At 56.0% G+C, this 14,989-nt stretch overlaps 1 protein-coding gene across 1 annotated transcript in view; it reads left to right on the top strand.

The window, feature by feature from the left end:
• Positions 1–9,530: 9,530 nt before the first annotated feature.
• LOC101942124 (adhesion G protein-coupled receptor E5-like) overlaps positions 9,531–14,989 on the top strand; it is a 40,927-nt gene continuing 35,468 nt past the window's right edge. The window contains exon 1 of the mRNA XM_065576165.1: positions 9,531–9,639. Within this exon, the coding sequence (XP_065432237.1) occupies positions 9,609–9,639 (31 nt within the window). The 5' untranslated portion in view covers positions 9,531–9,608. The remainder of the gene's footprint in view (positions 9,640–14,989) is intronic.

Below are 14,989 nucleotides of genomic sequence, written 5' to 3'. Positions count from 1 at the left end.
AGATGTTGAAGACTCATTATGTGAGTATTTAAAAACATCCCAGTTCTCTATACAGCTTGATGAGTCAACTTTGCCAGGAAATGAAGCCTTACTTTTAGCATACATGCGATTCATAAAAGAAGAAAAAAAATGCCAAGAATTATTATTTGCTAAAAATTTGCAAACTGATACTAAAGGAGAATCGATATTTCATGCATTGGAAGAGTTTTTTAAAGAAAAAGAAATCCCCCTGAGTAATATCTTGTCAGTTGCTACTGATGGTGCTCCAGCGATGATAGGGTGCTACAGGGGTTTTCTTGCATATTTAAAAAAAGCGGTTCCGAATGTATTCGCTGTACACTGTGTCATTCATCGTCAACATTTAGTTGCCAAAAATCTGAGTGAATGTCTACATAGGTCATTACATTATGTCATTAAAGCAATCAACAAAATCAGAAGCAATTCATTGAATTACAGATTGTTTGGACAACTTTGTATTGAAAACGATGAAGAATTCAATCGCTTGCTGCTTCATACAGAAGTTCGTTGGCTATCAAAAGGTGCCTGTTTGGATTAGTTTTATAAACTCTTTGACTCAGTGCTAGAGTTCTTAGAAAACAAAGATGATGCTTTACGAGCCAACTTGATTGATTCCAAAAATGACATAGCTTATTTGACAGACTTGTTTAATAAATTTAATGAAACAAATTTACAACTCCAAGGTGATGAGCTGAATTTAATCAAAACAAAAACTGTTATTTCCGCGTTTGTGACAAAACTTCTTCTGTACAAACGAAATTTAGGACGAGGAGAATTCAGCCAGTTTCCAAATTTGTCAACAGTAGAAAAACATGATGAAGACTTGCTTACCTATTGTCAGCACTTGGAGGCTTTCCATTCTGACTTCAATCAACAATTTGAAGATATTCTTAAAATGAACATACCCGATTGGGTTTTGGACCCTTTTTCAAGTAAAAACATAGAAGAATCTCCAAAATTACAAGAAGAACTGATAGAAGTAACAACAAATGAGGAATTGAAATTGAAATTCAAAGACGGCTACCAACAGTTCTGGCTGCAAAAGCAGATACCTACACTTTATCCTGGATTATGGGCTATACTACAAAAGTTTTTAATTGCATTTCCTTCATCATATTTAGTGGAACATGGGTTCAGTGCGATCACAAATCTGTTAACTAAAAAAAGAAACCGACTGCAAATAGCTCATCGCGGTGATTTAAGAATGCTGCTGACAAAAATAGAGCCGAACATTAATAAATTGATAGCAGCGCACGAGGTTCATCCTTCCCATTAGGATTATTTTTAATGTTATTCGTAATTTTTATTTTAATATTATCCTTCGTTGTCTTAATTTTCTGTGTGTAATGCGAATGTTACTATGGTTAATTTTAATAAATTATTTTATAATTTCAAGCTTCAAGGTATCTTATTTACAACAACATCTTTCTTTACTATATTGTAGGACGTAGGTAGAAATATAGATATATAAAAGAATGCAAATTTGTCACTGCATCTTTCTGTTTGTTAGCTTAAAGAAGGTAGATTTCCAGGGGGGCGCTGAGTAATTTTTTTTCTGAAAAGGGGGCGGTAGGCCAAATAAGTTTGGGAACCTCTATTCTAGGTTAAGTACAACTGTATAAACACACAATGCCACAAATGCAATTGTGTGACGACAACCGTGCAAGCATGCTGTAGCTACAGCTGTGCAAACACAATCTGCTGCAAGTACAACTGGACAACTGTCAAGGTCTAGTGCAACCACCACGTAACTACAACCTCGCAGGCACAATCAGCTGCAAGTGCAACTAGAACCAGGGAAATACGTGTGACGAACTGGAACTGTTCTTAATGTGGTATGTGATCTTAGAATGCTGAGTGGGCAGTGTTGGCTGGGAAGGCAGGGGAGTGTGGCTAGGATGGTCTGCATTGAGGGATGGGAGATTGGCCGTGAGGGAGAATACTTGAGAATGTAACATGAGAACCCAGGAAGGGGTTAGAGGCCAGATGACACCTTTGCCCGGGAAACTGAACAAAGGCAGGGGGAGGAGATGGTGGGGAGAGAGAGTTGGGGAGCTGGCTGGAGGAATGGCTCTGACCTTAGGGTTACCATCCATCCGTATTTCCCCGGACATGTCCGGCTTTGCGTCTCTAAATAGCCTTCCAGGAGGAATTGGTAACAAGGTTAAAATGTCCGGGGGGGTTTTCTCCCTCGTCTCCCTCCCTCCCTTCCATGCAGAGCGCGGCTGCTGACTGGGTGGCTGGGCCAATTGACCCACTCCCATTGGCCTCCAGCAGCCAGAGCCCTCCCCTGCTACCCCCTCCCTCTGTCTGCAGCCCTGTGTAACACACAAACCGACCCACTGGGCAGCGTGTTTTGCAAACACGTGGAGCCAGAATGGTAAGGGGAGTCAGGAGGGCAGTCAGGGAGCGGGGGAGTGTTGGATGGGTCCCCAGCCTCCACCTGCCACCCCCCCTCCTCACGTCCCCCCCGTGAGACCTCCCCCTGCCTGCCTCTCCCTTGTCTGCTGCCCCCGGGTCCTAGTGTCCCCCATCTACTACTGGGAAGAAAGGTTGCCCTTATCCTGCCCTTCCACCCTAGCCCTGAGCCTCTCCAACATCCCAAACCCCTCAGCCCCATCCCTCATCCCCCCACACCCTAATCCTCTGCTCCATCCCTGAGCCCCCTCCTGCATCATGAGCCCTTCATCCTCAGACCCACAACCCTCACCCCTGCATCCCCTCCTATCCCAAAACTCCCTCCCAACCCCCCTGCCCCCTTCTCACACACCCCCTCCTGCCCTCAAACTCCCTCCCAAAGCCTGCACCTCCTCCCTTTGCACCGCCTCCCAACCCCGAACTCCATCCCAGAGCCTGCACCCCTCACCCCCTCCTGCACACCCACCCCCTGCCCCAGCCCAGAGCCTGCAACCAGCACCCAAACTCTATCCCAGAACCTGCACCCTGCACCCCTCCTGCACCCTAATCCCCAGCCCAGGACCTGCACCCCAGACCTCCTCCCCCAACCCAACCTCTCTCCCAGAGCCGTAGGCAGGTGTGGGTGGGGGGTTCTGGGCACCATCAAAATTTCTACAACCCTGCCATCCATGCGAGTGGATAAAGGTCGGGGCAATCAGGGGACAAGAAGCAGGGGGGGTTGGAGTTATGAGGGGGGCAATCAGGGGGTGGGAAGTGGGAAGGAGTGGATGGGGGCGGGGCAGGGCTAGGGCGGGGCTTCACCCCCCCAGTGTCCTCTTTTTTTATTGTGGAAATATGGTAACCCTATCTGACCTCCCAAGGGGGCAGTGGTGCCCTGGAACCCCAAGATGCACCTAATTGGGGGGGTCCTCTTGTTTGTGCCTGCAAGACCTGTCTTGGACTGTATTCCTGTCATCTGAATAAATGTTCTGCTTTACTGGCTGGCTGAGAGTCATGGTGAATCGCAGGAAGCCGGGGGTGCAGGGCCTGGTGTCCCCCCACACTCCATGACAGTATGCTACACCACAACTACAACTGGGTAACGACGGCCTTGCAAGCTCACAATGCAGCACATACAATGGTGCAGCTGTAAAAATGCTACACTACAGGGGCAACAGCTCCACTACAACTGTACAAAAGCACAATGCTGCAAGTGCAATGGTGCAGCTAAAACCATACAAGCACGCAATGCTCCCAGTGTAACTGTGCAACTACCACTGTGCACAACGATGCTGCAAGGAAAATTGCACAGCTGTGCAAGTGCAATATACTATAAGTGCAACCATGCTAGCACCATACGTTGCAAATGCAACGGTGCAACTGCAAGCATGCAAGCACCTTTATGCTGAAAGTGGAATTGTACGACAACCTGGCAAGCTCACAAGTATAACGACAGCGGTGCAAGGACACCGCACTGAAAGTGCAAGTGTGCAAACACAATATGCTACCAGTACAACTAGGCTCCAAAGGCAACTGTGCAACTATAGATGTGCACGCACAATACACTGCAACTGCCTTAAGCCCATTGCTTTGCAGTAGACGCGTTCGTGTCCAGTCCTTGTGCCCTGGCTGTGACTCTCTCAGCTGACCTACTAACAACACGCAGGCTGGTGTCCACACAGCAGCCTTTTCCACCTGCCTTGTCCTTGCTGCTGGAGTTTGTCCCAGTGCATTCTGGGAAACTCTGGGCTGCGATTGAGAATTACTTGCTAGCTCGAGTCCAGTCCCTGTGCTCCAATGCAGATTTAAGTATTTCTACAGAGGAGAACGGCTTCAAGAGGAGAGGGTGAGAACACCCCGGCTCTGAATATCCCATAAGGTGCTTGCTTGGGAGTCCTGTGCTGCATCAGGCAGAGTGGAAATTAGAACCTGGATCTCCCACATCCTGGAAGACGTGCTGACCAGTGGGATAAGTGGGGCACCCCCATGATGCTTTGTGCAGGACCCAGTTTGGGCTAGAAACTGACTGGGAGGCAGATGGCAAATGAACAGAGCCCAGTGGTTCTGATTTTAGAAGATCACCTGGTTTGCAAGCTGCGCTGGTGAGTCTCTGAGGGGCTGAGGTGTGATGACCACATGCAGCACCGAGGAGACACAAACCTCCACCTTCCTTTCATCTACAGCGGATGGGCGGCTGGATTTCTGGGTGTGGGTTTGTACAGCACTTAGCACCGTTCGTACATTCTAAAGCCAGACGGGACAGTGTGACCATCCCATCCGACCGCCTGCATAATGCAGGCCCCAGGACTTCCCCGGCTTCATTCCTGTGGGAACTGGAGCAGATCTGCTAGAGAAACATCCAGCCTTGATCTAAAAATAGCCAGCGAGGGAGAATCCACCATGGCCCTTGGTAAGTTGTTCCAAGGCTTCGTTCCCCACTGTTAAAAATGTGCCCCTTATTTAGGGTTACCATATTTAAAAAATAAAAAAAGAGGACACTCCACGGGGCCACGGCCCTGCCCCTTTACCACCCCGCCCCCACCCCAACTCCTCCCCTTCCCCACCCCAACTCCGCCCCTTCCCCGCCCATTCCCCAAAGTCCCCGCCCTAACTCCCCCTCCTCCCTCCCAGCCATGCGAAAAGGGCTGCCCAAGCACTACCGGCTTCACGGTTTGCCGGGCAGCCTCCAGACCCTGCGCCCCCAGCCGGCGCTTCCCCAGCGCAACTGGAGCCTGGGATGGGAAGCGCCCAGCCGGTGGCGCAGGGTCTGGAGGCTGCCCGGCAAACCGTGAAGCCGGTAGCGTTCAGGCTTCAGGCAGCCCCTATGCCTCCGGACCCTGCGCCCCCAGCTGGGCACTTCCCCTCCCGGGCTCCAGCTGTTCTGATCCTCCCCTGACTCTTCAGCTCTGTTTAAGAGCCGAGCTGCCCGAGCGCTCCGGCTTCGGAAGCCCCCTTGCCTCCGGACCCCAGCCGCCAGAGCAGAGCAGCTGGAGCCGGGGAGGAGAAGTGCCCAGCCGTCAGCTGGGGTCCGGAGGCACGGGGGCTGCCCGAAGCCGGTAGCACTGGATCGGGCAGCTTGGCTCTTAAACAGAGCCGAAGTCTGAGTCAGGGGAGGAGCAGAGCAGCCGCAGGAGGGGAAGTGCCCGTCCAGTATTTTTCCTGGACATGTTCAGCTTTTTGGCAATTCCCCCCGGACGGGGGTTTGATTGCCAAAAAGCCGGACATGTCCGGGAAAAAACAGACGTATGGTAACCCTACCCTTATTTCCAGTCTGCATTTGCACCAGAAACGTGGAAGATGCTGGACAAAATTAGACCCTGTTCCGGGCGGGTAGATAGATCCAATTTGTGGCTCTGATTTCCCAAGACTGCGTCCCCCAGCCCGTTTGTGGGATGCCCTGTTTCCCTGCCCCCCAGCTCCTGGGCAGGAGCTGTCCATGAGGCACAGACACGGGCTGAGCACGGGTGCAAGAGGAAGGAGCCGGCCCACGCTCCAGCACAATAGTGGCGTTGCCCAGAGCCAGCGCCAGGGTGTCCGAGTGCTGCACTGCAGCCGGCCCAGGGTAACCACTTCCCCAGAACGACAGCAGGAGCCCACGAGTGAGGAGGGCCCTGGTTTGTCGGCGATTTCACTTTTCCTGCCCATTGTTCAGCTCCAGAGTCATCACAAACGCTTCCTTATGGCAACACAGCTGATATCCCGCCAGAGCCAGGGCACATGTCCAGCTGCATCCCCAGCCTGGCGCCAATGCCCTGACTGTGCCCCAACCCCATACACACCCCAGCCTGGCACCAGGGGGCGCTGTGCTGCTGGGGGTGCTGCCCCCAATGCCCTGGCTGTGCCCTGTCCCCATAGACACCCCAGTCTGGCACCAGGGGGCGCTGTGCTGCTGGGGGTGCTGCCCCCAATGCCCTGGCTGTGCCCTGTCCCCATACACACCCCAACCTGGCACCAGGGGGCGCTGTGCTGCTGGGGGTGCTGCCCCCAATGCCCTGTCTGTGCCCTGTCCCCATACACACCCCAGCCTGGCACCATGGTGCGCTGTGCTGCTGGGGGTGCTGCCCCCACTGCCCTGGCTGTGCCCTGTCCCCATTCACACCCCAGCCTGACACCAGGGGGTGCTGTGCTGCTGCCCCCACTGCCCTGGTCACGCCCCCTCTCCTCCATAATCACTGGGGGCCCATCTCAGGATCGGGCCCGTCGGCCTAGCCGCAGCGTTTGGCGCTCGTCTCTCTTTACTGTCGGCCTCTCTCGCTCCAGTGAAGCATGAACCCCTGGGGCCGGGGCTGATTTGTGGTTTATTGCCTGGTTCCGGAGCAGCAGGGTCAGCGCCAGTTCCCACCCCCACCCCCCGGAATCCAGGCCCGCCGGGGAAACTGATCCCCTTGGCATGAAACTGTCCCTGGAAAAAGCCCGGGGCCGACTGGGGCAGGAGGGGGCTTGTGGAACTCCACAGAATGACAATCGCAATCAGGAAACCTGCCCCTGACTGGACACGGGGCCCCGGGCACCCGGGCACCCGGCCTCTAACCTCCCGCTGGGGAGAGCCTTGCTGCTGGGGCCTGACCCCCAATACCGTGGGGAGGGGCTGGGGGGGGGAATGTGGGGGCAGAGGAGATAGGGTGTATTTGAGCTGTTGGTGGGGGGGTCAGAGTACACTTGGGGGGTACCAGGGGTTGGGGTGTATTGATGAGGGTTCCAAAGGGGGGTTGGGTTGTGCCAGAGCTGCCCGGCACTGCAGAGTATTTTAGGGCCAGGGACTGTGACCTGCAGCCCCCCGCTTTCCAGCCCTGTCCCCCAACTTTGCTGATACCCCTCAGTCTGACTCACAGGCCCCTGGTATCCTAGCCCGGTGCCCCACAGCTGGACATTCTCCCCCCTCCCATCCCCCAGCTGATCTCACCCGCCAGTTCCTGTTTCTGCTGGGGCAATGTTTCCATGAGGTCTCTGGTGCCTGCCCAGGGGGTGGCCAGGATATCCCCACAGTAACACAATCCCCCGGGCTCCAGCCACGGGGCGTCAGCAGCTGACCTGAACCACCCCCCACATCCCAAAGGGCATGACCCTGCCAAGCAGGAGGCAGCCTGTGGGGTGAGAGCAGACTGGGGGTCAGGACTCCTGATTCTAGTCTCAGCTTTAGGAGGGAAGTGGGGTCTAGTGCAGAGCTGGGCAAACTCCCGACCATCCTGCCTGGCCCCTGAGCTCCCGGCTAAGGAGGCTAGCCCCAGACCCCTCCCCTGATGTCCCTAGCCCCCGGCCCCTCCCCTGATGTCCCCCTTCCCCCGCAGTGACGCCACCATTCGCGCAGCGCGGCTGGCTCTGGCCAGGCGGTGGGGCTACAAGCTCCTGCTGCTCTGAGCGGCATGGTAAGGGTGCAGGGATGGGGGTTGGATAAGGGGTAGGGGGCTCCTGGGGGCAGTCAGAGGACAGAGAGCAGGGTGCAGTTGGATGGGGTGGACGTTGGGGGGACGGTCAGGGGATGGGAAACGGCGGGGGGTTGGATAGGGGGTGGGGTCCTGGGGGGGAGTTTAGGGGCGGAGGGTCCCGGGACGGGGCGGTCAGGGGACAAGAAGCAGGGGGGGTTGGATGGGTCAGGAGTTCTGAGGGGGGCAGTTAAGGGGCCGGAAGTGGGAGGGGACGGATAGGGGCAGAGGCCAGGCTGTTTGGGGAGGCACAGCCTTCCCTACCCAGCCCTCCATAAAGTTTCACATCCCGATGTGGCCCTTGGGCCAAAAAGTTTGCCCACCCCGGTCTAGTGGTTAGAGCAGGGGGACTTGGCATCAGGACTTGTGGGTTCTAGTCCCTTCTTTACCATCCCTCTCTCCTCACGAAGAGCATCACACTGGATAGCCTCATTGCCCCATATGAATATCACAGCCCTTTCCAAATCCTGTGAAGCTCTTGTCTTTCCCACTCTCCTGTGGCAGGGAGTTCCCCGGGTTAACAACACAAGGCTGAAGGGATTTACAGGTAACGGTGGGGGTGAGTGCAGGTCGTGAGCTCCCAGCCAAGCACAGATCTGCCCCGGGACATCTCTGCACTGTGGGGCTGTTCCCGGGACTTGGATGGGCTTTGGATCTGGCCCCAGCTGGGCTGGAAAGTCGGCAGCTTTTCAGCTGTTGCGCTCCAAGGGGAAAAGCAGCCCCCGGCTGCCCGACCCTGCTAATCTGGGCTCCGCACCATCCTGGGGCTGTGTTCCAGGGGGCACGAGGGGTGGCAACAGGGGTGTATGGGGGGGGCAGCACAGACAGGAGCAGTGGTAGCATGGGGTGGAGATAAGCTTGGGGCTGGGGGCCGGGCTGGTACGGGCCCTGCTGGGTCATTCCTGGGGGCATCTCAGGGGATGCGTCCAGGGGTAGGGGTGTCTCTGGTCTAAAGAAGGGTCCCCCGGGCCTGAGGAGTTTAGAACAGTGTCTGTGGTATGTCAGATTGGATGGGAGCCCAGCACGTTGGTCTCCAAAGCAGATATCCTCATATACACCAAACCCCTCCCTCCCAGCCAACCTCCCTCAATCCCCTACACACCCCTCTATCCACTCACCCACTCCGCCCGCCTTCCCCACCACCCTCCAGCCCCACGCACACCCGTCCAGCCCACTGCACCATCCTGTCTTCAGGTGTTCCTCAGACAACTCTCCCTCTGGTCTCCCCCAGTGCTAACCCCAGGAAGGGGGGCTCCTTCTGCACCCGTCTGCACCTCGGGACTTGGGCAGACACCCGCTGTAGCAGCCCCCGGGGCACCCCAATTGCCCCATGTCGCTGTATGGTCGGGGGCAGCTGTGTAAAGGGGAACCAAATCCATGCCCCGCCCCCGCGAGACCCCCTGGGATGGGCGCTCAGCCCAGACTGTCTGTCTGTCATTTAGTGGGAGCCCCTGGTTAAAATATTGCCCGGACCTGCCTGTCAGCTGCCCCCTTTTTCTGACACCCCCATGGCTCCCCTTCCCCTGAGCTCTCCCCCTCCCATCTGCCCACACACAACCCTCCCTTTCCCTCCCCAGATCCCGCTGTCCTCCCCCCCAGCCAGATCGCCAACCCCAGCCATGTCTGTAAGCAGAGAATAACTCCCCCCCTCTGATCCCAGCCTTCCAGGGCGGGGCCCCCCTCCCACCATAGAGCCGGCCCTGCTCGAGGGCACTGCCCTTTGGCTGCAGATCGGTGCTCGCTGCTCGCTGGACTCCCTCGCCCCGCAGTATGGACCCGGCTCGCCGCCTGCTGCCCCTCGGTGAGCCCCCGATCCCGGCCCCGCCGCCCGGTTCCACCATGTGCTTGGCCCGGGCTCCTGCTTCCCGGGCACGTTGCTAAGCTCGGTTCCCCGGGTGTCAATCTGGGGGAGTGACTCCGGTGTCGCTCCGCCGTGGCTGCTGGCGGGCTCCGGCCCCCGGTAGAGCTGGAATCCCCGCGGGCTGGGCTCCGAGTCCAGGGGCTGGAGCGGAGCTGGGGCCCGTGGGGGATGGGCCCGATTCTGACGCCACTTACTGTGGTGTAAATCCCTGGGAGCGGGGCCCCTGTTGGTGAATTTTGCTGCCTGGGCTCCAGGGGAGTGACGCTCATTCACACCCGCTGCCTTTACAGTGCTGTGACCGAGTGAGGGCAGGATCGGGCCCAGCCAGTGCCGGCGGGGGCTGATTCTCCCCTCCTCTGCTGGAAATCTGGAGCAACTGGGCCCGATTCTGCTCCCACAAGTTTCCCCTTGTGTGACTCCAGTGGAGTGACTCCTGGATCCTGTGCTGGTGTGAATGGGACCAGGACACTTGTGTCTGGCGGGGCAGGGATCTGCTGGGCTGTCCAGGGCAATAGAGGATTGTGCTCTATGTCCGGCTGGGCTGTGCTCGTCTCTGACACCCTGGGGAGCAGCGTGTTACTAGGGGGAGGGGTCACAGGTTGTCCTATCCTGGCTTGTACTCCAGAGAGAGATGATCCTTCTTTGACAGAGAGGCCAGGTGGTTTACTAGGCTCCTGGCAAGATGATTCTCGTGCTGGGGAGTGAACCCAGGAGTCCTGGATCCCAACTCCCCTGCTCTAACCCACCAGATGCCACTCCCATCTCCCTGCTGGGAATAGAACCCAGGTGTCCTGACAACCACCACCACCCCCAGCTCTAACTACTAGACCCTGTTCCCTCAGGCTACAGAAGCAGGGTTTATAAACTGATTTCCCGGGGTTTGTAGACCGTACTGTCCAGGGTGTATCAACTAGACTTTATACCAGTAATTGAGAGGCACAGGGACCACGTTTGAAAGCCTTTTGGGGACCCTTTTGGGGTGATCAGGCTTTGCATTTCTCCCAGGGGGGAATCGCTGGGTATGAGGCCCTATCAGAGCTGGGGTGGGGGTGCTGGTGTTGTCTGTGGGCTGCCTCCGAACCCTCAGACGAGTCCTGAGTGGTTGATGACAGTGCAGAAGGCTGGATGCAATTGCCTGCATGTGTCCTGGCTCTGCCCCTCTCTGGGCCTGATCCTGCCCCCATTGGAGACAAGGCCAAGTCTAGCCCTGGCCTGCAGTGTCAGTACATCCCAGATGGAGGTGCCCCAAATGCCTCCCCCCTTCACAGCTATTCTGGTCATGGGTCATCCTGGGTCCAGTCAACTCCCCTTCCAAGCTGCATCCAGACTTGATCTGATCCTTGGGGGTGGGGGAAGCTCCAGGGTCACCTTCCCCACCCCCACTGGCCACTGATGCATCTACAGTCGCATCCCCTTTGGGCTGTGGGTGGTGCTGGAGCGTGGGATCCACCTCGGAGCTGGGAGCTGCAGCATCAGGAGCTGGGTGCCTGGTGTCCCGGGGTTCAGAGGAGGCTGGAGGGGGAGGGGGCAGGTTGGAATGTGGGTCGGGGTCCTTTGCTTTGGAGTCTTCGAAGTCTTCGGCTTCCATATGAGGAGAGATTAATAAGACTGGGACTTTTCAGCTTGGAAAAGAGACGGCTAAGGGGAGATATGATTGAGGTCTATAAAATCATGACTGGTGTAGAGAAAGTAGATATGGAAGTGTTGTTTACTACTTCTCATAACACAAGAACTAGGGGTTACCAAATGAAATTAATAGGCAGCAGGTTGAAAACAAATAAAAGGAAGTATTTCTTCACACAATGCACAGTCAACCTGTGGAACTCCTTGCCAGAGGATGTGATGAAGGCCAAGACCATAACAGGGTTCAAAAAAGAACTAGATAAATTCATGGAGGTCCATCAATGGCTATTAGCCAGGATGGGCAGGGATGCTCTCTCTAGCCTCTATTTGCCAGAAGCTGGGAATGGGCGACAGGGAATGGATCACTTGGTGATTACCTGTTCTGTTCATTCCCTCTGGGGCACCTGGCATTGGCCACTGTCGGAAGACAGGATACTGGGCTGGATGGACCTTTGGTCTGACCCAGTAGGACCGTTCTTATGTTCTTATGTCTTTCACTTAAAGGAGCATTTGCTTGGCACAGGTGCCAACTTTTGTTGGCGTTGGTGGGTGCTCGCCCCCACCACCCCCAACTCTGCCCCGATTCCACCCCCTCCCTGCCCCATTGGATCCCTCCCCAAATCCCCGCCCTGGCCCCGCCTCTTCCCCAAGCGTGCCGCATTTCTCCTCCTTCCTCCTCCCTCCCAGGCTTGCGCGAATCAGCCGTTTGGCGGCGCAAGCGCTGGGAGGGAGGGGGGAGAGGAAGGATGCGGCAGCCCGCTCACGGGAGGTGGAGGTGGAGCGGAGGTGGGGCGGGGCAGGCCGGGGCAGGGTGGGTCGAGGAGCTGCCGGTGGGTGCTCAGCACCCACCAATTTTTCCCTGTGGGTACCCACGGAGTCAGCGCCTACGTTGCCTGGCTTTAGACGCCTTCAGGGCAAAAAGCAAACCTAGGAGTCCTGGGTTCTATCCCAACTCTGGGAGGGGAGTGGGGTCTAGTGGCTAGAGTAAAGGAGGCTGGGGGCCCGGACTCCTGGGTTCTATCCCCACAGCTGGGGGAGGGGTGTTGGTCGTGAGTTCTTGTCTAAGTGGCTGGCTGTACAAAGGGCTAGATCCTGTTGGGTGCTCAGTGCCGCCCCCCTCCCCCACCCCATGCGTCCTACGTCCCGGGGGGGTGCCACGCCTGTGACGCCAGCAGAGAAGCCTTGTTTTCAGAAATATTTCTGTCCATGTTGTGCCAAGTGTTTAATAAAATGAAGCATTCCTTGCCCTACTTGGCCCTGCCTGTCCAGCCGCCCTCTGGGGAAGGAGGGAGGGAGAGGGAGACATCAGAGCTGCCCTGGGTCTGTGCCCACCCATCTTCCCAGAGCTTTGGCGGGTCTGGTTTTCAATCCAGACTTATTTCAGAGTAGCAGCCGTGTTAGTCTGTATCCGTAAAAAGAACAGGAGTACTTGTGGCACCTTAGAGACTAACAAATTTATTAGAGCATAATAAATATTATAAGGTGCCACAAGTACTCCTGTTCTTAATCCAGACTTAGGCTCCTGAAATGAGAAGCCTCACTTACAAAGAGGCTGCGATTCGTAGGCAGGCAGTGTCCTCTACTAGTGGACAGAGTGTTGGTGTGGGAGTCAGAACACCTGGGTTCTTTCCACGGATCTGGCAAGTCACGTCCCTGCTCTGTGCATCAGTTTCCCCACTTGCCTTCCATCAATTGAGACTGGGAGCCCTTTGGGGCAGGTGCCGTCTCTCGTTGTGGGTCAATGGGGACCCCGATCTTGGCTGGGATCTGTGCAGCCCCGGCACAATAGGGCCTCAATTTTGGTCGGGGCTGATAGTCGCTACCGTAATTCACTTAATAACGAGCATTCCCAGATCCTGCAGAATCTGGGCAGAACCAGCCAGCCAGGCCAGCTATCTTAGGAGCCTTGATGTGGATTTAGGGACCAGATTTCAGGTGCCCAAGTTTGGCACGTGGGTCCCCAGCTGGGGGCTGGATCCTGCACTGCATGTTCCAACTCAGCTCCCGTTGGTGGCAGGCGCTGTCCTGCTGGTGCGATGGGCTCAGGATTGGATCCAGGGGGAGTTTGCGCTCCAGTAGCTGCTGTTATCTTTGATGCCTCCTTAGATCTGTGTGGCACAGCCCAGCTGGCAGATGCTGTGTGGCACAGGTGCCCGAGTGGTTCAGGGGCTACGCTGGCACAGGGAAAATCCAGCTTCAATTCTCAGCTCTGGCACTGAATCGCTCTGTGCCTCAGTTTCCACAGCAGTAAAATGGGGCAAATGGTCCTTCACTTGGCTTGTCTCTTTGGGTCTTTCGCTCCCGAATCGATGCCAAGGTTTGTAGGTGCCGAGCTTGGTACAATGGGGCCTTGGTGCCACAGCAGTATGGCTAATAAATACAAGCTGTGGCTTGTGTGTGTGACGGTAGGATTGGTGCCAGGCATTTGTTTGATCAGTGGCTTTGTTTTTTGCATTTGAGGGAGGGGAGAAGAGCGGGGGTGATAATATGGAGCAAAGAGCCAATGGGGCTGGGAGCTAGGACTCCTGGGTTCTATTCCCAGCTGCCATTTGCTCTGAGACAGTGGGTGAGTTGTCGCTCAGTGCCTCAGTTTTGCCACCTGTAAAATGGGGCTGGTGGCAGCGCCTTTCTCAGCAGGTGGAGCCATGTTGGCTGTCAATGTCCATGTAGCGGTTTAGGGCTGGCCTGTCTCCTCTTTGCCGGGGGCCATCTTTCTGGTACAGTGGGGACCCAGTCCCAGGCTAAACACTACCATAATACACGTAATACTAACTCCAGCCTTGCTGCCCCAAGCCTTGAAGCATTGAGACAGGCCCTCGAAAGTCATGAGTGGCTCGAAGAAGATAGTGAGATCAGAACGTTGGGTTCCTTGCGGTCTCGTAGCCCTGTGGGGGGTGTCACATTTCTGAGCTTCACTCTGCCATCAGGAGGGTTAGAAACTTACTTTTAATGTGAACCCAGATCCTCAATCCCAGGAGTCCAGAAGCTGGGGCTTTAAGAAAAGCAACAATTGTCACTAGTCCAGTGGTAAAATCACAAGTGTCGGCAGCTCCGTGACACTCTTTGTCTCCTGTATCGGAACCCGGAGCTTTGGGAGAAATGGCTGGCTGGGGGTCGGGTGGGGATTGGTTATATCTCCAGGGTTTGAGGGGGGCTGTGGGTTGTGGGAGGGGCGCCTCGTATTTTGGGGGGGGGAAATTGGCAAATGAGTTAATCTGGCGGGGAGGGAGGTCAGCACTGTTTTGCTGGGTGAGGCATTGCACGGCTGATTTTGAAATCAAGAGCAAAACCGAAAGGCGGGTGATGAGTTGTGGGGAAATGGTGAGAGGTCTGGGAAAATGACGGGTCCCGTAACCTCTCCTCCTCCCCTCTAAAAACCCGCTCGTCTTGTGCCAGGGCTGGCACCTGGGCAGAGTGAGCATGAGCCAGCGGGGGGAGGGGGAGTTAAATTCTCCCTGGTCACCATGGCAGCAGCGCAGACTCCGGCCCTGCTTGCCGCTGGTGGAAGTGATTACACAAGGGGCAGATCAGTGGTGGATCGGGCCCACCTGGGGCATCAGGCCCCCATTGTGAGATGCGGGGGCTGGGCAGAAATGCAGATACAGTATCGGGGTGGGGGGGCTAGGCCGGTTTACATCAGCTGGGGACTTGCCCAGAAAGTCAGGGG

The sequence above is a fragment of the Chrysemys picta genome, chromosome 22, assembly GCF_011386835.1.
Source record: "Chrysemys picta bellii isolate R12L10 chromosome 22, ASM1138683v2, whole genome shotgun sequence".
NCBI lineage: Eukaryota > Metazoa > Chordata > Testudines > Emydidae > Chrysemys > Chrysemys picta.
This window is presented reverse-complemented; position numbering and strand designations above follow the sequence as displayed.